Raw genomic sequence first — 15753 nt, forward strand, 5'->3', positions numbered from 1 at the left:
GAATATGCAAAGACAGATATTAAATGATTGAAATTGGCTCAGTCTAAGACCAACCCAATCCATGCTTCAGTGATGGGATGTTGCTTCTAATAATTTGCTCTTTTGATCACCTCTGCTCATATAGATCAAGGCAGTTGACAATGGTCGCCCCCAGAAGTGGTCAACCACTCGCCTCCATATTGAATGGATCTCCAAACCCAAACCGTCCCCGGAGCCCATTTCCTTTGAAGAATCGTTTTTCACCTTCACTGTCATGGAAAGCGACCCCGTTGCTCACATGATCGGAGTGATAGCTGTTGAGCCTCCTGGAACCCCTCTTTGGTTTGACATCATCGGTAAGCGTCCCTCATAGTTGTCATCGTCCTTGTCGAGGTTATACCGTGGAGAGCCTGTTTATGCTTTTCTGATTTTTGTGCATGTCTCAGAAATGTAAAATCGGGAATAAGACCAGTTTGTTTTAAATTGCAGTATCTTGATTGCAAAGTTTGTCACTGTATCCACATATATTAAACTTGTTTAAAATAGGTGCTCTGTGTGTACCATCTTAATCTGAAAAAATAAGGTTTTTAAAAGTACATCAAGGACTTATAGAGAAATCTAAGCATTTTGGTCCAAAAGTACAGTTTCTGATCCAAAAATATAGCTTTTTAATTTTTCCCTCTTGAAACATAGCATATGGCAGATTACTATTTTCAGTGGATATGATTTTAATGTTTAAAATAACTATGTGTGGTTGTCACGCATCAGTATTTTATAGAGAATAAGCTTAAAATTTTTAATGTTATAACTTAAAAACGATAGTGGCAACCATGACTTTTAAAGTTTTATTTACCTCATTTTCAGTAGGAAGCAAGATTCACTAGATTAAATTACATGCCTAAGCCAGTTTTTTTTTTTTTGTCATTTAATTCAATGTAGACATAGAATCTAATAATCTATTCCAACATACTTTTCAAAAGTTCACATTAGACTTTGATATGGTTTCTTCACACTATTTTAATGATAAGGATACTTAAGATCAGAAACACGTATTACGATTCATCTCTAGTTGGGACTTCATATCCCTTTTCCCTCGTCCACCTCTCAGCCACGATAGCCCCAGATGCTGTTTCAGCAAGTTGAGCTGGTCGGCCATAGGCTGAGGGACCACAGGTGCACCGGGACGGCTTTTCCCCTTGAACTTGCACACTAGACCGTTAGGCTGTGTTCATCATGTGGGTCAATGTATGAGATTGTGGTTGTCATCAACACCTATGAAACCATTACAGGTTAGTTTTAAAGAAGAGAAATGAGAGTGTGTTCATAGTCCACCGCAATCAGAGTAGTTCGTTTGCTGTCTGTTAATCCCTCTCACGTTTCCAGATGAGCAGGCTGCTCCCGTGCAGCCTCTGGCATCACCGTGTAACCCTGCCTGCCTTTGGAAGCGGTCTGATTGACGGCTCTGCCTTGTTCTCTGCTTTCTTCCATGCTTGCTTGCTTCTTTTTGGCTGTGCCAGGAGACACACTGGCTAGAGACGTGTTTCACATCTTTCAGATGACTTGTGACCTGAACTGTACAGCAGAAGGTATCTGCTGAGATCACATAATTTGTCTCAGATTATGAGATCTGCAATAAACGCATCACTTTTTTAGAACTGTTTTATTTCCAGAGCCTTCTTTTCATTGCGTTTTGTTTTCATAGTGTGCACGTGGTCATCCATTTTAATTGCAAACATACCAACTTCTCATCCATCCCTAGATCCTTTGTTTTAACTGAAAACTTTGCTGTGTGTGTGTGTGTATATGTGTGTGTGTGTGTGTGTGTGTATGTGTGCGTGTGTGTGTGTGGGCGCGCGCGCGCTATTTTTGCTTTTTGGTAAGATTTAGTAATAGAACTTCATTGTGATGTTAAGACATTTTCATTCCATTTCATTGATGTAAGTATCTCAAGTTCAATGGATTTGAAAAGAGTTTATCAAGAATATATAATTGGAATTGTATTTGGATAATGTAAGGAGCACAGAAATATTTGCTTCATTCCTCTTTGACAACAGTGGAAAAAATTTCACATACTAGCGTCATGGCTAACTCTTGATAACTATCGCTGTTTTTATCCGAGTTAACATTTGTTTTTAATAGGTATTTTATTAGGACCATATGCCCAAAGTGTTACAGTTGTTCTTTTCTATAAATAAACTTTTAAACGGCCAACCTTGGTTACTAAATGCTATCTTACATAGCTACTGCCACATAAATTAAAGAGATTTTTAGAACCCCTGAAAAAGCAAATTGGGAATCATTCCTGGGCAATATTAGCAATGTTTTCCTCTTTCCAGAGTTGCTTTCTTGCTTCCTTTCGCTTAGTTGTTGCCTTGACAGTTAGGTCTCCACTTTGCGTTCCTAAAAGCAGCGTCTTGGTCATTGCCCTTCCTTGTTCTCAAAATGGACGCTCATGGGAATCACCTTGGCCAATATTGATTAACCTTTTGCACTCGGATGTGGAGTAGTGACTCGACACGGTTAGCATTAGAATAAAGGAATCGAGAAAAAAGCAAGCGAGTGCAAAGGGTTAATATATCGGAAATGTTCTTTTACTGGCATTCAGAATGAAAAAGCCACGAAATAGTCGGCAGGTTTTCATCCTGTAACCTCTTCTCACTTGTTTGTCCTAATTGAAACCAGGTGGCAACGATGAGAGTCACTTTGATGTGGACAAGGGCACGGGCACCGTCATTGTTGCCAAGCCTCTTGATGCGGAACAGAAATCAGACTACAACCTCACAGTCGAGGCGACAGATGGAACCAGCACGATACTGACTCAGGTTAGTGGAGGATGAGGGAGGAGGTGCTTGTCAGAGGAGGATATGAGCAGTTCATCCTGCCCCCTGAGGTTCTCCAACCAGAAGTTACCATGTTGCTGTAGTTAACACACATGCACACCCAGGACTTGTATTTAGGGAAAGAAAATTAGCTGCAAATCCCGATTTAGGTTTTGCATATAATTAACCAGTTTTGAAATTTTGGAAAGAAGACTTAAGAAACCCACACGTTGTTATATTATCAAGATATTTTCATATTTTACTCCTTTTCAGCTGTATTAGTGTAAAATATATCTCTGTTGCCCTGGCCGGTTTGTTCAGTGGTTAGAGCATCGGCCCAAAGGGTCTCCGATTTGATTCCAGGTCAAGGGCACGTACATCCATTGCAGACCCGATCCCCAGCCCCGGTCAGGGTGCGAACGGGAGGCCACCAGTCGATGTGTCTCTCTCTCATCGCTGTTTCTCTCTTCCCTCCTCCCACCTCTCTAAAAAACAAACAAACAAATGCAATGGGAACAATATCTTCAGGTGAGGATTACAAAAAAAATGTGTCCCTGTTGAGGATGATTTGTCCAAGTCATTTTCATTGACGCTGGTTAAAGCCTTGGCTGCCTTAGCGAGGGCTGTGTAAGATAACTGGTAACATCGTTCTGATAATCCCTTTAGCATCTTCCTCCTACCCAAATAAATATGCATTCATCTACCAACCCAAGACCTATGCAAGCAAAGCTTTACTTCCTCCTGAACAGCTTCTCTGAAAGACTTACTTGATCGGGTGTGAAACCTCATTAGACTTTGTATGCACAGGACATGGCCCAGGAGGTGGGGAGGTGCATGAGGCGGGATTGTCACATTTATTTTACACGCTCAGTGCTGACCTGTCAATGCCCAGTCCCAGTTTCAGTGGAATGGCCTTATCGAGAATGGCTGGTCTTCCTTCAGCGGTTCCTGCTCACTTGTGATTAATGGATCTTGGAGCCGGATTACACTGTGTCTGCCCAACACTCCATGAGAGGAAGAATTTTTAAATTTATAGTGGGAATAAATACATAATGATTTAATCTATAGGAATTGCCTTTAGAGCCATCCCTTCTGGATCACCGTTGACATTGAAGAGTGAGGCCTCTATAGTTTTAAATATTTACATAACTTTCACATAAAACCTTTCTGCACTTGGGTGATTGCATTTAGTGTTCATATAAAGTCTGATGTGACGATCCATCACGGCCTCGGTGTTCTCTGAGAGCTGGGGCAGGCGTCTCGCACCGGCCGCTGGTTCACAGGCCCAGGGCAGTGTGTTAGTAGCTTCACCTGTGCATTCCTGGGGCCCAGGCCTCCTGTGCCATCGGGACCAGCAAACCCCTTTCTCCAGATGCACCAGCGAAGCCTAGCTTTCTTGTTCATACTGTACATCGCTTTTATGAGCAGTGGTCATTTCCACTGTGCCTCATCCGCATGCGCCTTTGCAATCTGAAAATGAATCCTACTGGCATGGAAAAAGTTCTTACTGGGGACTGAGTTTTTTAACATCAGCTTTTTTCCTCTAAGGTTTTTGTTCGATGCTGATATGTTTAAGGGAGTTTATCTTTTCGTTGTACTTCAGTTGCTTTTAGGAAATAGATGTGTTTACTGTTTATACATAGGTTTTACGATCACAAAAAGATAAGAATTTAAAAGCACATTTCTTACTTTTTCATAAATATAAAAATAGTCTGTCGATGGGAATTTGGAGTCTCAAAGATTAGAACAAGAAATTTAGATCCTGTGACAGTCTAGTATTTCCTCACTCAATAGCATGATAGGTACAGATTCAACTCTGATCCAGGAAATTAGTCTTCTGTAAACCTGGGAAAGTAGATTCTCTGTTATCGTTATCTGAGTAATCTAGAAATACCTCTGCTGCGTTTCATAAAGAAATGTGTGAAAGGTGTTACATTTTCTCTCCAAAGTTAGTCTCAAGAATTTAGAAAGGTCCTCATTATCATACTCATGTATAGAAATAATATATCAATGAAAAATTTAAAGATATTTTGATTTTTGTTACTTTTCTCATGTTTGCATTTCATTTTTGCTTAAATCAATTTTTTAAAATGTGCATCTGATTCACTGGTTATTAAAATGTCAGACTTAGGAATATTATTATGTGACTCTTTCTGTCATTGTAGGTATTCATCAAAGTCATAGACACAAATGACCATCGTCCTCAGTTCTCTACATCCAAGTATGAAGTTGTTATTCCGGAGGACACGGCGCCAGACACAGAGATTTTGCAAATCAGTGCTGTGGATAAGGATGAGAAAAACAAACTCATCTACACCCTGCAGAGCAGCATCGACCCGCTGAGTCTCAAGAAGTTCCGTCTGGATCCTGCAACTGGCTCTCTCTACACTTCAGAGCCACTGGATCACGAAGCCATTCACCAGCACGTCCTCACGGTCATGGTATGGCTCTCTGCCCCTTCTCCGGCCACCCTACAGTTCTGAAGGCTTTCATGCATTTGAGCGGGATTTTAAGTCAGGAAAATCCCAGCGGGATTGATCACGTTGATTTTTTTTCAGGTACGAGATCAAGATGTCCCTGTGAAGCGCAACTTTGCGAGGATCGTGGTGAACGTCAGTGACATGAATGACCACGCGCCCTGGTTCACGAGTTCCTCCTACGAAGGGCGGGTGTATGAATCCGCAGCGGTGGGCTCGGTGGTGCTGCAGGTCACGGCGCTGGACAAGGACAAGGGCAGGAATGCCGAAGTGGTGTACTCCATCGAGTCAGGTACGTAGGGAGCACTCCCGAGGTTCAGAACTTTGCACTTGTTAAAAAGTCTGTTTCTTCTTTTCTAAAATCGGTTCTGGAGGTTAACACATTCCCGTGTATCACTGCAGAAATGGCTTCCATGGAGCTCACATGTTAGGAGAAAGAGAAAACAATTTAAGCTCTAGCTCTTTAGGAAGCCAGGATAGAGTGCTAACCAGTTTGGGTCAAGTGCTTGGAGACTCACGATATGAGCATAATTCAAAGCTGAGAGGTCCTACCACACGGAAAACTTGATTTGACCAATTCAGTATTTCTAAACTTGTCTTTTTTTAAAATATATTTTTATTGATTTTAGAGAGGAAGGGAGAAGGAGAGAGAGAGAAACATGAGACAATCATTGAGGGCGTGATCGAGACTGCAACCCAGGCATGTGACCTTGATTGGAATCGAACCTGGGACCCTTCAGTCTGCAAGCCGACGCTCCATCCACTGAGCCAAACCAGTGAGGGCTGTATTTTTTTAATATATCTTTATTGATTTCAGAGAGGAAGGAAGAAGGAGAGGGAGAGGGAGAGATAGAGAGAGAGAGAGAGAGAGAGAGAGAGAGAAAGAGAAAGAAACATCAATGATGAGAGGGAATCATTGATTGGTGGCTGCCTCCTGCACTCCTCCTCCTGGGGATGGAGCCCACAACCCGTACATGTGCCCTGATCAGGAATCAAACTGTTACCTCCTGGTTCATAGTTCGACGCTCAACCACTGAACCACATTGGCCGGGCTCTAAACTGTTTTTAACCACGCAATCATTTTCCTTCTTAAACTAGAAAACGTTCTTGGGAAAATGCTGGCCTATTAATGTAATGCTTTACTTGTAGTCAGAGAGTGTTTTCTCCTGGGCAGAGCAGGCATTTCATGGTGGAGTGCTGACTCTCCCAATTATGACCCACTCAGATCTCACAGAGAGGGTCACGCCCCTGCTCCTTCTGGGGTTAGTGTTGCTGCCACTGTCACCCCCATGCAGCTTGAACAGTTGTGTGTCACTCATGGCTCGTTGCCGTCGGTCCCAGGGGTGGGATTTGGACTCAGAGCTGTTGAGAAGCTGAAGGGGCTGGAGCTGGGCAAGAGGCAGTGAGGGCAGGGAGAGCAGCTGGAAGTGTGGGCAGATGCAGGGATGATGAGGCAGGAGATCTGAGTCTTCCGGGGTACACAGGAGAGCGTCACAGAGAAGCTCTGTGGCCAAGCACCGTGTTTTTGTTCTCTGTTGGATTGCTGCTATTCAGCCACCCATTGATTCATCCCAGGGTCTCATGAAGCTCATTTCATGTGCAGGTGCCATGCTGGGCGCGTTCATACTTGAACTTGGTAGGTGTGGGGGGTCGCCATTGGTCCATGCAGGCATGTTCTTGCTTGAGACAGGGTTCGTTCAGTCTGCTTTAGAGCATATGTGTGTGGTCAGAAACGGCCTTGCTTCAGGACTTTCCCTGCTCATGACAAATGATAAGAGTAAGTGATTCAGCCCTGACTGGTGTGGTTCAGTGGATAGAGCATTGGCCTGAGGACTGAAGGGTTCTGGGTTCGATTCCTGTCAAGGGCGTGTACCTTGGTTGTGTGCACATCCCCAGTGGGGGGTGGCAGGAGGCAGCTGATCAATGTTTCTAACTCTCTATCCCTCTCCCTTCCTCTCTGTAAAAATAATAAAATATATTAAAAAAAGAGTAAGCGATTCAATATGGAGAAGGCACTTTTCAGTTCTGTCTTTCTTAGTGTCATTGTCAGTACAAGGTCTCCCTCCTTGTTCTGCCTTTATAATGACTTTGGAGTATTGAGATCATCCACTTAACTTGTCTTTTTTTTTTGTAAGTCCATACCGCTACATTTTTAGAAATTGCATCTTTTTTTAGGCATTAGAATTCAAAGAGGTGAAAATTAGCTATTAAGTCATATAATCAAAAGCCAAGCAAATGGAGAGTAATTAAAAAAAAACAACAACACCTTTGTTGATGTGTTTTATGTGGTCAAACTATTTTTATTTCTTAATATATTTGAAGTTTCATTTATTTCGCTGAAAGCGACCAAATTTAGTCCATTACTCACAAGGAAGAGCTCCTCCACTGCCCATGGTCGCAGCAGTAAAATGTGTTTTCATGGAGTTGGTGCCTTGCCTAACGATGGAGGTTTTCCCACTGGTTCAGAAATGCAGCCGTCAAAAAAAAAACAGCGCATTCCACGTGTGCATGCCCGAGCACTTCAATAAAACAATTTTCCCGCAGACAGACTGGCCGGGTTTGTGTAGGAGGGAATGTTAAACTTTCCCTTAGCTTTCACATCATTTTCAACAACTGGCTGGTTAAAATATGATCGTTGGTGCCCGACTGAAGGCATGCACATTCCTTAAATGCTTGTAGGGCTAATGGAATTAGCAACCCGGTATTCCAAGAATGGAACTGTATCTCCACTCAGCGAATGCATAATGCCAAAGGGCCCATTCCGGCCCAGACCTGGGACTTTTACAAAGATCTTGTTTTCGATTTGGTATTATAAAAATAGTGCTGAACAAGTGCTTTATAGGAAATGACTCCCTTTACATGCTGTGGGATGGTGTGTGAGTGAATCTGTTCGAACAGCGGGAACTATAAAATGGTCCTTGGCTGGCTCACTTACCGTTTATTCATAATCACCTGGTTCTAATGTCTGTCAGGTTACATTTGATAAAGTTCAGAAGACTAGTTATAAATTCAGGCCGTCACGCGGCATGTTTAATTAGCAGCGATTTATTGAGCACAAGGTTGGGTCTGATGAGGAGTCTTCAGGGGAAAAGGAATTAATTAAAGATAGCTCGGTAACGGTTGAGTTATACGCTTGGAGACACACGCTCAGCGCCATACATACCCTGGGCAGCTTGGCGTTCTCTTTATTTTTTAAAGTAGATAATTGTAACTTCAAAACCATAGGGATGCCCGGAAACAGAAGCCTCTCGGTAAAGATGCTTATTGACCAGAATTGATTTTCTTCCCCAAACTTAGGTTCAATATCATTGCACTTGAAGTTGATAGAGGTTGCCGCACTGGCCGGCGGTCGGCATCCACAGCGTGTCCCTGTGGGAAGACACGGATTCCTGTGCACAGCTCTCTGATGCCCTGTGTGGGGTGTGTGTGTGTGTGTGTGTGTGTGTGTGTGTGTGTGTGTAATACAGTCATAGCTAATGAGCACACGCGTGCAAGTTTGCCCAGATAGTGCCTTGCTCCAATAGCGAGCGCAGTGTAAGGCTCTTTAGAAATCGCCGTATCTCCAGCTAAGGAGACTGATAAGCCCCCAACCGAGTACAGGCTTCCGCCACGGCCCTGTGAGTCCGTTCACAAACCGCATACGTGTATTTCAGTATTTGGTGAGTGTGTCTACTACTAGATCAGATGGCATGCCCAAGCCACTCGGCAGCCCTCCGTGTTCTTCCAATAAGCACCACATTGCTCTTCCATCTGCAGATCTTGTGCTTTCTGCCGTGGTCGATGCGGGATCCGGGTATGAATTGACTGGCTGGGTTCCTGTGTACCTACTTGTTACCAATGGCGGGACCAGAGCTGTCTTTAGCAAAGCCATACGGCTCCAGGTGATGGAGAATGTGATGCCTTGTGTATGTGAAGCATTAAGATTTCACGCCCACCCGGCCAGTGTGGCTCAGTGGCTGAGTGTCGACCTATGAACCAGGCGGTCACGGTTTGATTCCCGGTCAGGGCACATGCCTGGGTTTCAGACTCCATCCCCAGTGAGGGGCGTGCAGGAGGCAGCCACGGATCAATGATTCTCTCTCATCATTGATGTTTCTATCTCTCCCTTCCTCTCTGAAATCAATAAAAATATAAAAAAAGATTTCACCATCTAAGATAAGAGAAAAATGCACATAGATGAAGGAGAGTAAAACATAGTAGGTCAGCTTCTTTTTTTAGGACAGATAGACGGAAGTCCAAGGGGTGGGGATGAAGACACGTCTGCAAAGGTTTTCGCAGTCTCCTCCACGATCCAGACAGCCCGTCACAGTTTTGGAAGGTGGTGGGGTGATGTGCAGGCAGGATGAGCGAGGACCTTGATGACTGACTAAGAGAGAGAATCTGGGATCGTTGATTCACAGACACAGACAGGCCGGAGACAGTTCTGCAAGGCCTGGCAGAGACAGCGCGACCCCGTCCATGGGCCAGGGTTTAGCTCAGAGCTCAGGAGCCTGGAGAAGCCTGGGCCTCTGCCCCGTGGCAGACCGGCCGTGGGTCTGGGTGCAGAGCCAGGCAGGCTTAATGAAAACCAGACTAGGTCGGGCCTCAGAAAACAATATCATGGGTTTTTGGAAAATGTATTAAAGGAAGGAAATGAAGGCCAGAGAGGAAGCGTTTCCTAGTAATGATGTGGAGAAAGAAGTGCTTGGTTAATCCCCTGGTTTGCAAATCACACTAAGTAATGCTGTTCTGTGAAGTGCCGCCCTCCATAGCAAGCCTGGAGGAAAGCAATTGGAGGAAGCAGTTAAGTGGCAAGTCAGCCTTGTTTTGGGGGTGAGTGTAATAGTTCATTGGGAAAAACACATTCAGTTCTATGTCTAGGATAATGGAGCTGGACTCTTGTTTATAAAACAGAATAGGGATGAAGGGTTCATGGATGGGTCGAACCCTCACACTGCCTTGATCTGTTCAAAAAGATAGGTAACTGCTCAGCTGTAGTCCACTCCTGGTTTTCGTCAGAAAGATTTCAGCCGATGCTACACAACAACAGGACTCGGCAGAGTTGCATTTGCAGCTGAATACATGTATACAGTGCGGGTGGGAAGGTCCAGTGAAAAGCCAGTAAAGCAATCCGAGAATTTCTCAGCCTCAACACTGCTGACTTTTTGAACGAGATTTTTGTTGTGGGGGCCGTCCTGTGTACTGCAGGAAGTTGAGCAGCATCCCTGGTCTCTCCCCCAAGGTAGTGCCAACCAAAATGTCTCCAGAAACCCCAGCTGGTGTGGCTCAGTGGTTGAGTGTTGACCCATAAACCAGGAGATCACGGTTCGATTCCTGGTGGGGCACATGCCCTGGTTGTGGACTCAATCCCCAGTGGGGGGCGAGCAGGAGGCAGCCGATTAATGATTCTCTCATCATGGATGTTTCTGTCTCTCCCTCTCCCTTCCTCTCTGAGATCAATAAAAACATATTTAAAAAAATGTCTCCAGGCATAGTTGAAAGTCCCCTTTCTGGGTAGGATCACCCTCACTTGAAAACCATTGACTTAGAGGATACATCGACCTGAACATGATTCAGAAGAGACTGTTACCGAAATCCTCAAAACCTCTGAAGTGTAGGACAAGTTATACACAAGCTTACTTATCAGTCCTCTGAATATTTAAAATAAGGGACAGTTCTCTTGAAATTGGTTAAATTCTCTTAATGAATTGAAGTCTTCCCTTTTATAATGAATGAGAATCTTAAGCATTTTCAAGTGATAAATGCTGAAATATAAATATGTTCTAAAGGGTTTTTGAAGGAACACTTGGAAAATTATGAACTTCGCTGCTTTATGAGGGTAACCATACCCTTCCATAAGTGCATTCTTAGTTAAAGCAAAAGGGAGTGTGTTTGGTGTCAGATACAGAGTGATATTTCTTCTGTTTCTTACTTTTCATAATTTATGGACAGAACTCTGACTGGTCTGCCTTATTTTAGGTGGACAGAAATGAAACAAGTTGAAAATTGAGATGAGTTCCATTCAAATGTTGATAACCCCCGAATTTCTGTTTACTTTCAGAATATAATTTTTAAAGTTATCTTCATCGGTTTCTGTATTTCCAAACAGTACTTGATCCCTGTAGTTTTATCTAACATGCTTTTTTCCCCCCCCTCCCAGGAAATATTGGAAATTCTTTTACAATCGATCCCATCTTGGGCTCTATCAAAACTGCCAAAGAATTGGATCGAAGTAACCAAGTGGAATATGACCTGATGGTTAAAGCTACAGACAAAGGCAGTCCGCCCCTGAGTGAGATCACTTCCGTGCACATCTTTGTCACCATTGCCGACAATGCCGCTCCGAGGTTTACGTCTAAAGAATATTCTGTTGAAATTAGTGAGACTGTCAGCATTGGGAGTTTTGTCGGAATGGTCACAGCCCACAGTCAGTCCTCGGTGGTCTATGAAATAAGAGATGGAAACATAGCTGATGCATTCGGCATCAATCCACACTCCGGAAGTATCGTCACTCAGAAAGCCCTGGACTTTGAGACCTTGCCTGTTTATACACTGACAGTGCAAGGAACCAATATGGCCGGCTTGTCTACCAACACGACGGTCCTCGTGCATCTGCAGGACGAAAATGACAACTGGCCTGTTTTCATGCAAGCAGAGTACACGGGACTCGTCAGCGAGTCGGCTTCCCCGAACAGCGTGGTCCTCACAGACAGGGACGTCCCGTTAGTGATTCGAGCCACCGATGCCGATAAGGAGTCGAACGCTTTGCTTGTGTACCACATCGTTGAGCCATCGGTACACAAATATTTTGCCATTGATTCTAGCACTGGTGCTATCCACACGGTGCTGAGCTTGGACTATGAAGAAACCAGCACTTTTCGCTTTACCGTCCAAGTGCATGACATGGGAACACCGCGCTTGTTTGCTGAATATGCAGCCAACGTGACTATCCATGTAATTGACATTAATGACTGCCCCCCTGTGTTCTCCAAGCCCTCGTATGAAGCCTCTCTCCTGTTGCCCACGTACAGAGGGGTCAAAGTCATCACGGTCAACGCGACCGATGCCGATTCCCGCGCCTTCTCGCAGGTACTGTACTCCATCACCGAGGGCAACATCGGGGAGAAGTTTCTCATGGACTACAAGACTGGCTCGATTACGGTGCAGAACACAACTCAGTTAAGAAGCCGCTACGAGCTGACGGTTCGCGCTTCTGACGGCAGGTTCGCCAGCTTCTCCTCGGTGAAGATCCACGTGAAGGAGAGCAAAGAAAGTCAACTGAAGTTCACCCAGGATTTCTACGCGGCGACCGTGAAAGAGAATTCCACCGAAGCCAGGACGTTGGCTGTCATCACTGCGATCGGCAATCCGATGAACGAGCCCCTGTTCTATCACATCCTCAACCCCGACCGCAGGTTTAAAATGAGCCGCACCTCGGGTGTCCTGTCCACCACGGGCGTTCCCTTCGACCGGGAGCAGCAGGAGGCCTTCGACGTGGTCGTGGAGGTGACGCAGGAACACAAGCCCGCCGCGGTGGCCCACGTGGTTGTGAAGGTCACCGTGGAAGACCAAAACGACAACGCACCGGTGTTTGTCAACCTCCCTTACTACGCGGTGGTCAGGGTGGACGCCGCGGTGGGCCACACCATCCGCCACGTCACCGCCGTGGACCGGGACAGCGGCAGGAACGGGGACGTGCACTACTACCTGAAGGAACATCACGAGCACTTTCAGATCGGACCGTCGGGTGACCTCTCCCTGAAGAAGCAATTCGAACCCGACACCTTAAATAAGCAGTACCTTGTCACCGTGGTTGCAAAGGATGGGGGGAACCCAGCGTTTTCGGCGGAAGTGCTCGTGCCCATCACGGTGATGAACAAAGCCATGCCGGTGTTCGAAAAGCCTTTCTACAGCGCCGAGATCCCGGAGAGCATCCAGGTGCACAGCCCCGTGGTGCACGTGCAAGCCAGCAGCCCCGAGGGCTTGAAGGTGCTCTACAGCATCACCGACGGCGATCCCTTCAGCCAGTTCAGCGTTCACTTCCACACCGGCGTCGTCCACGTCGTCGCTCCCCTGGACTTCGAGGCCCACCCGGCCTACAAGCTGAGCGTCCGAGCCACCGACTCCCTGACGGGCGCGCACGCCGAGGTGTTTGTGGACATCGTAGTGGGAGACGTCAACGACAACCCCCCCGTGTTTGCTCAGCCGGCCTACGCCGCCACGCTGTCGGAGGCGTCCGTCGTGGGAACGTCCGTGGCACGCGTTAGAGCGACAGATGCGGACTCGGAACCCAACAGGGGGATCTCTTACCACATGTCTGGGAATCACAGCGAGAGTCACGATCATTTTCACGTCGACAGCGGCACGGGTGTCATTTCCCTCATCCGGGCTCTGGATTACGAGCAGGCCCGGCAGCACAGGATCGCTGTGAGGGCCGTGGACGGCGGCATGCCCCCGCTGAGCAGCGAGGTGGTGGTCACGGTGGATGTCACAGACCTCAACGACAACCCGCCCCTGTTTGACCAACAGACTTACGAGGCCAAGATCAGCGAGCACGCCCCGCACGGGCATTTCGTGACCTGCGTCAAAGCCTATGACGCGGACAGCTCCGACACAGACAAGCTGGAATACTCCATTCTGTCCGGCAACGAGCAGAAGAATTTTGTCATGGACGGTCAAACGGGCATCGTCACGCTCTCCAACCTCCGCCAGGTCACCTTGAAGCCGTTTTACAGCCTTAACATCTCCGTCTCGGACGGGGTCTTCCGAAGCTCAGCTCAGGTTCACGTAACTGTCATTGGGGGCAACTTGCACAGCCCCGTGTTCCTTCAGAACGAGTACGAGGTGGAGCTCGCGGAGAACGCTCCCGTGCACACCCTGGTGACCGCGGTTAAGGCGACGGACGGGGATTCCGGCGTTTACGGCCACGTCACTTACCACATCGTAAATGACTTCGCCAGAGACCGGTTTTACACCAATGAGAGAGGACAGGTGTTTACTCTGGAGAAACTCGACCGAGAAATCCCAGCGGAGAAAGTGATCCCGGTCCGCTTAATGGCCAAGGACGCGGGAGGGAAAGTTGCGTTCTGCACCGTGAACGTCATCCTCACCGATGACAATGACAATGCCCCCCAGTTCCGAGCCACCAGGTACGAGGTAAACATCGGGTCCGACGCCCCCAAGGGCACATCCGTCCTGAAGGTTCTTGCGAGTGACGCCGACGAGGGATCCAACGCCGATGTCGCCTACGCCCTGGAAGCCGATTCGGAGAGCGTTCAGGAGAACTTGGAGATCCACAAGCTGTCTGGCGTCATCACCACGAAGGAGAGCTTGATCGGCTTAGAGGACGAGGTCTTCACTTTCTTCGTGCGAGCTGTGGATAACGGGGCTCCGCCCAAGGAGTCTGTTGTGCCCGTCTACGTGAAGGTACTCCCCCCGGACACGCGGCTCCCCAGATTCTCAGAGCCGTTTTACACCTACACCGTTTCCGAAGACATGCCTATCGGGACCGAAATCGACCTCCTCCGAGCGGAACACAGTGGGACGGTCCTGTACAGCCTCGTCAAAGGGAGCACTCCCGAGAGTAACAGGGACGAGTCCTTTGTGATCGACAGGCAGAGCGGGCGGCTGAAACTGGAGAAGAGCCTCGATCACGAGACGACGAAGTGGTACCAGTTCGCCGTCCTCGCCCGGGGCGCTCACGGCGACCGCGAGGTGGTGGCTTCCGTGGATGTCAGCATCCAGGTGAAGGATGCCAATGACAACAGCCCCGTCTTGGAGTCTAACCCGTACGAGGCCTTCGTTGTGGAAAACCAGCCAGGGGGGACTCGAGTCATCCAGGTCAGGGCTTCGGATCTGGACTCGTTGGCCAACGGCCAGGTCATGTACAGTCTGGATCAGTCCCAGAGCGTGGACGTCCTCGAGTCTTTCGCCATTAACATGGAGACAGGCTGGATTACAACCCTCAAGGAGCTGGACCACGAGAAGAGGGACCGTTACCAGGTTAAAGTGGTCGCATCGGACCACGGGGAGAAGGTCCAGCTGTCCTCCACGGCCACGGTGGACGTCACCGTCACCGACGTCAACGACAGCCCCCCACGGTTCACGGCGGAGATTTATAAAGGGACCGTGAGCGAAGATGACCCGCCGGGCGGTGTCATCGCCATTCTGAGCAGCACAGATGCCGATTCGGAAGAAATTAACAGACAAGTGACCTATTACATAACCGGTAAGACATTTCAACCCAGTGGCTCAATTTAAAGCCAAACACATTAGAAGTCTGGGTGCTGAGAAATGTATTTTATGGGAATTAGAAGGTGAAGGGATGTTTTTAGTGAAGTAAAACTACAATGAGGAGAACTAGCACCAGTTAAGCTACATTTCAAGTTCTTTGCCCGTGCAAAGGAAATAGTTGCTTCATTATACCTTTTTTATTTGTATGACTCATTTATTCAACTTTAACTTATAAATATTGTAATTAAAAAGAAAAGCCATAGTAG

The 15753-nt window shown here is 46.9% G+C and overlaps 1 protein-coding gene across 3 annotated transcripts in view; it reads left to right on the forward strand.

Annotated features, from left to right (window-relative positions):
- Window positions 1-15753, forward strand: part of FAT1 (FAT atypical cadherin 1) — a 125972-nt gene that overhangs the window by 80191 nt on the left and 30028 nt on the right. For 2 of the 3 annotated variants that reach the window (XM_054720108.1, XM_054720107.1), the window contains exons 6-10: window positions 125-335; window positions 2662-2801; window positions 4964-5239; window positions 5357-5567; window positions 11415-15482. In XM_054720108.1, coding sequence (XP_054576083.1) covers window positions 125-335; window positions 2662-2801; window positions 4964-5239; window positions 5357-5567; window positions 11415-15482 — 4906 coding nt within the window. Of the gene's footprint in view, window positions 1-124; window positions 336-1496; window positions 1566-2661; window positions 2802-4963; window positions 5240-5356; window positions 5568-11414; window positions 15483-15753 lie in introns of all 3 variants that reach the window. The other variant, XM_054720109.1, reaches the window with a different exon arrangement.

Source organism: Eptesicus fuscus, chromosome 8 (assembly GCF_027574615.1).
Source record: "Eptesicus fuscus isolate TK198812 chromosome 8, DD_ASM_mEF_20220401, whole genome shotgun sequence".
Taxonomy (NCBI): Eukaryota; Metazoa; Chordata; class Mammalia; order Chiroptera; family Vespertilionidae; genus Eptesicus; species Eptesicus fuscus.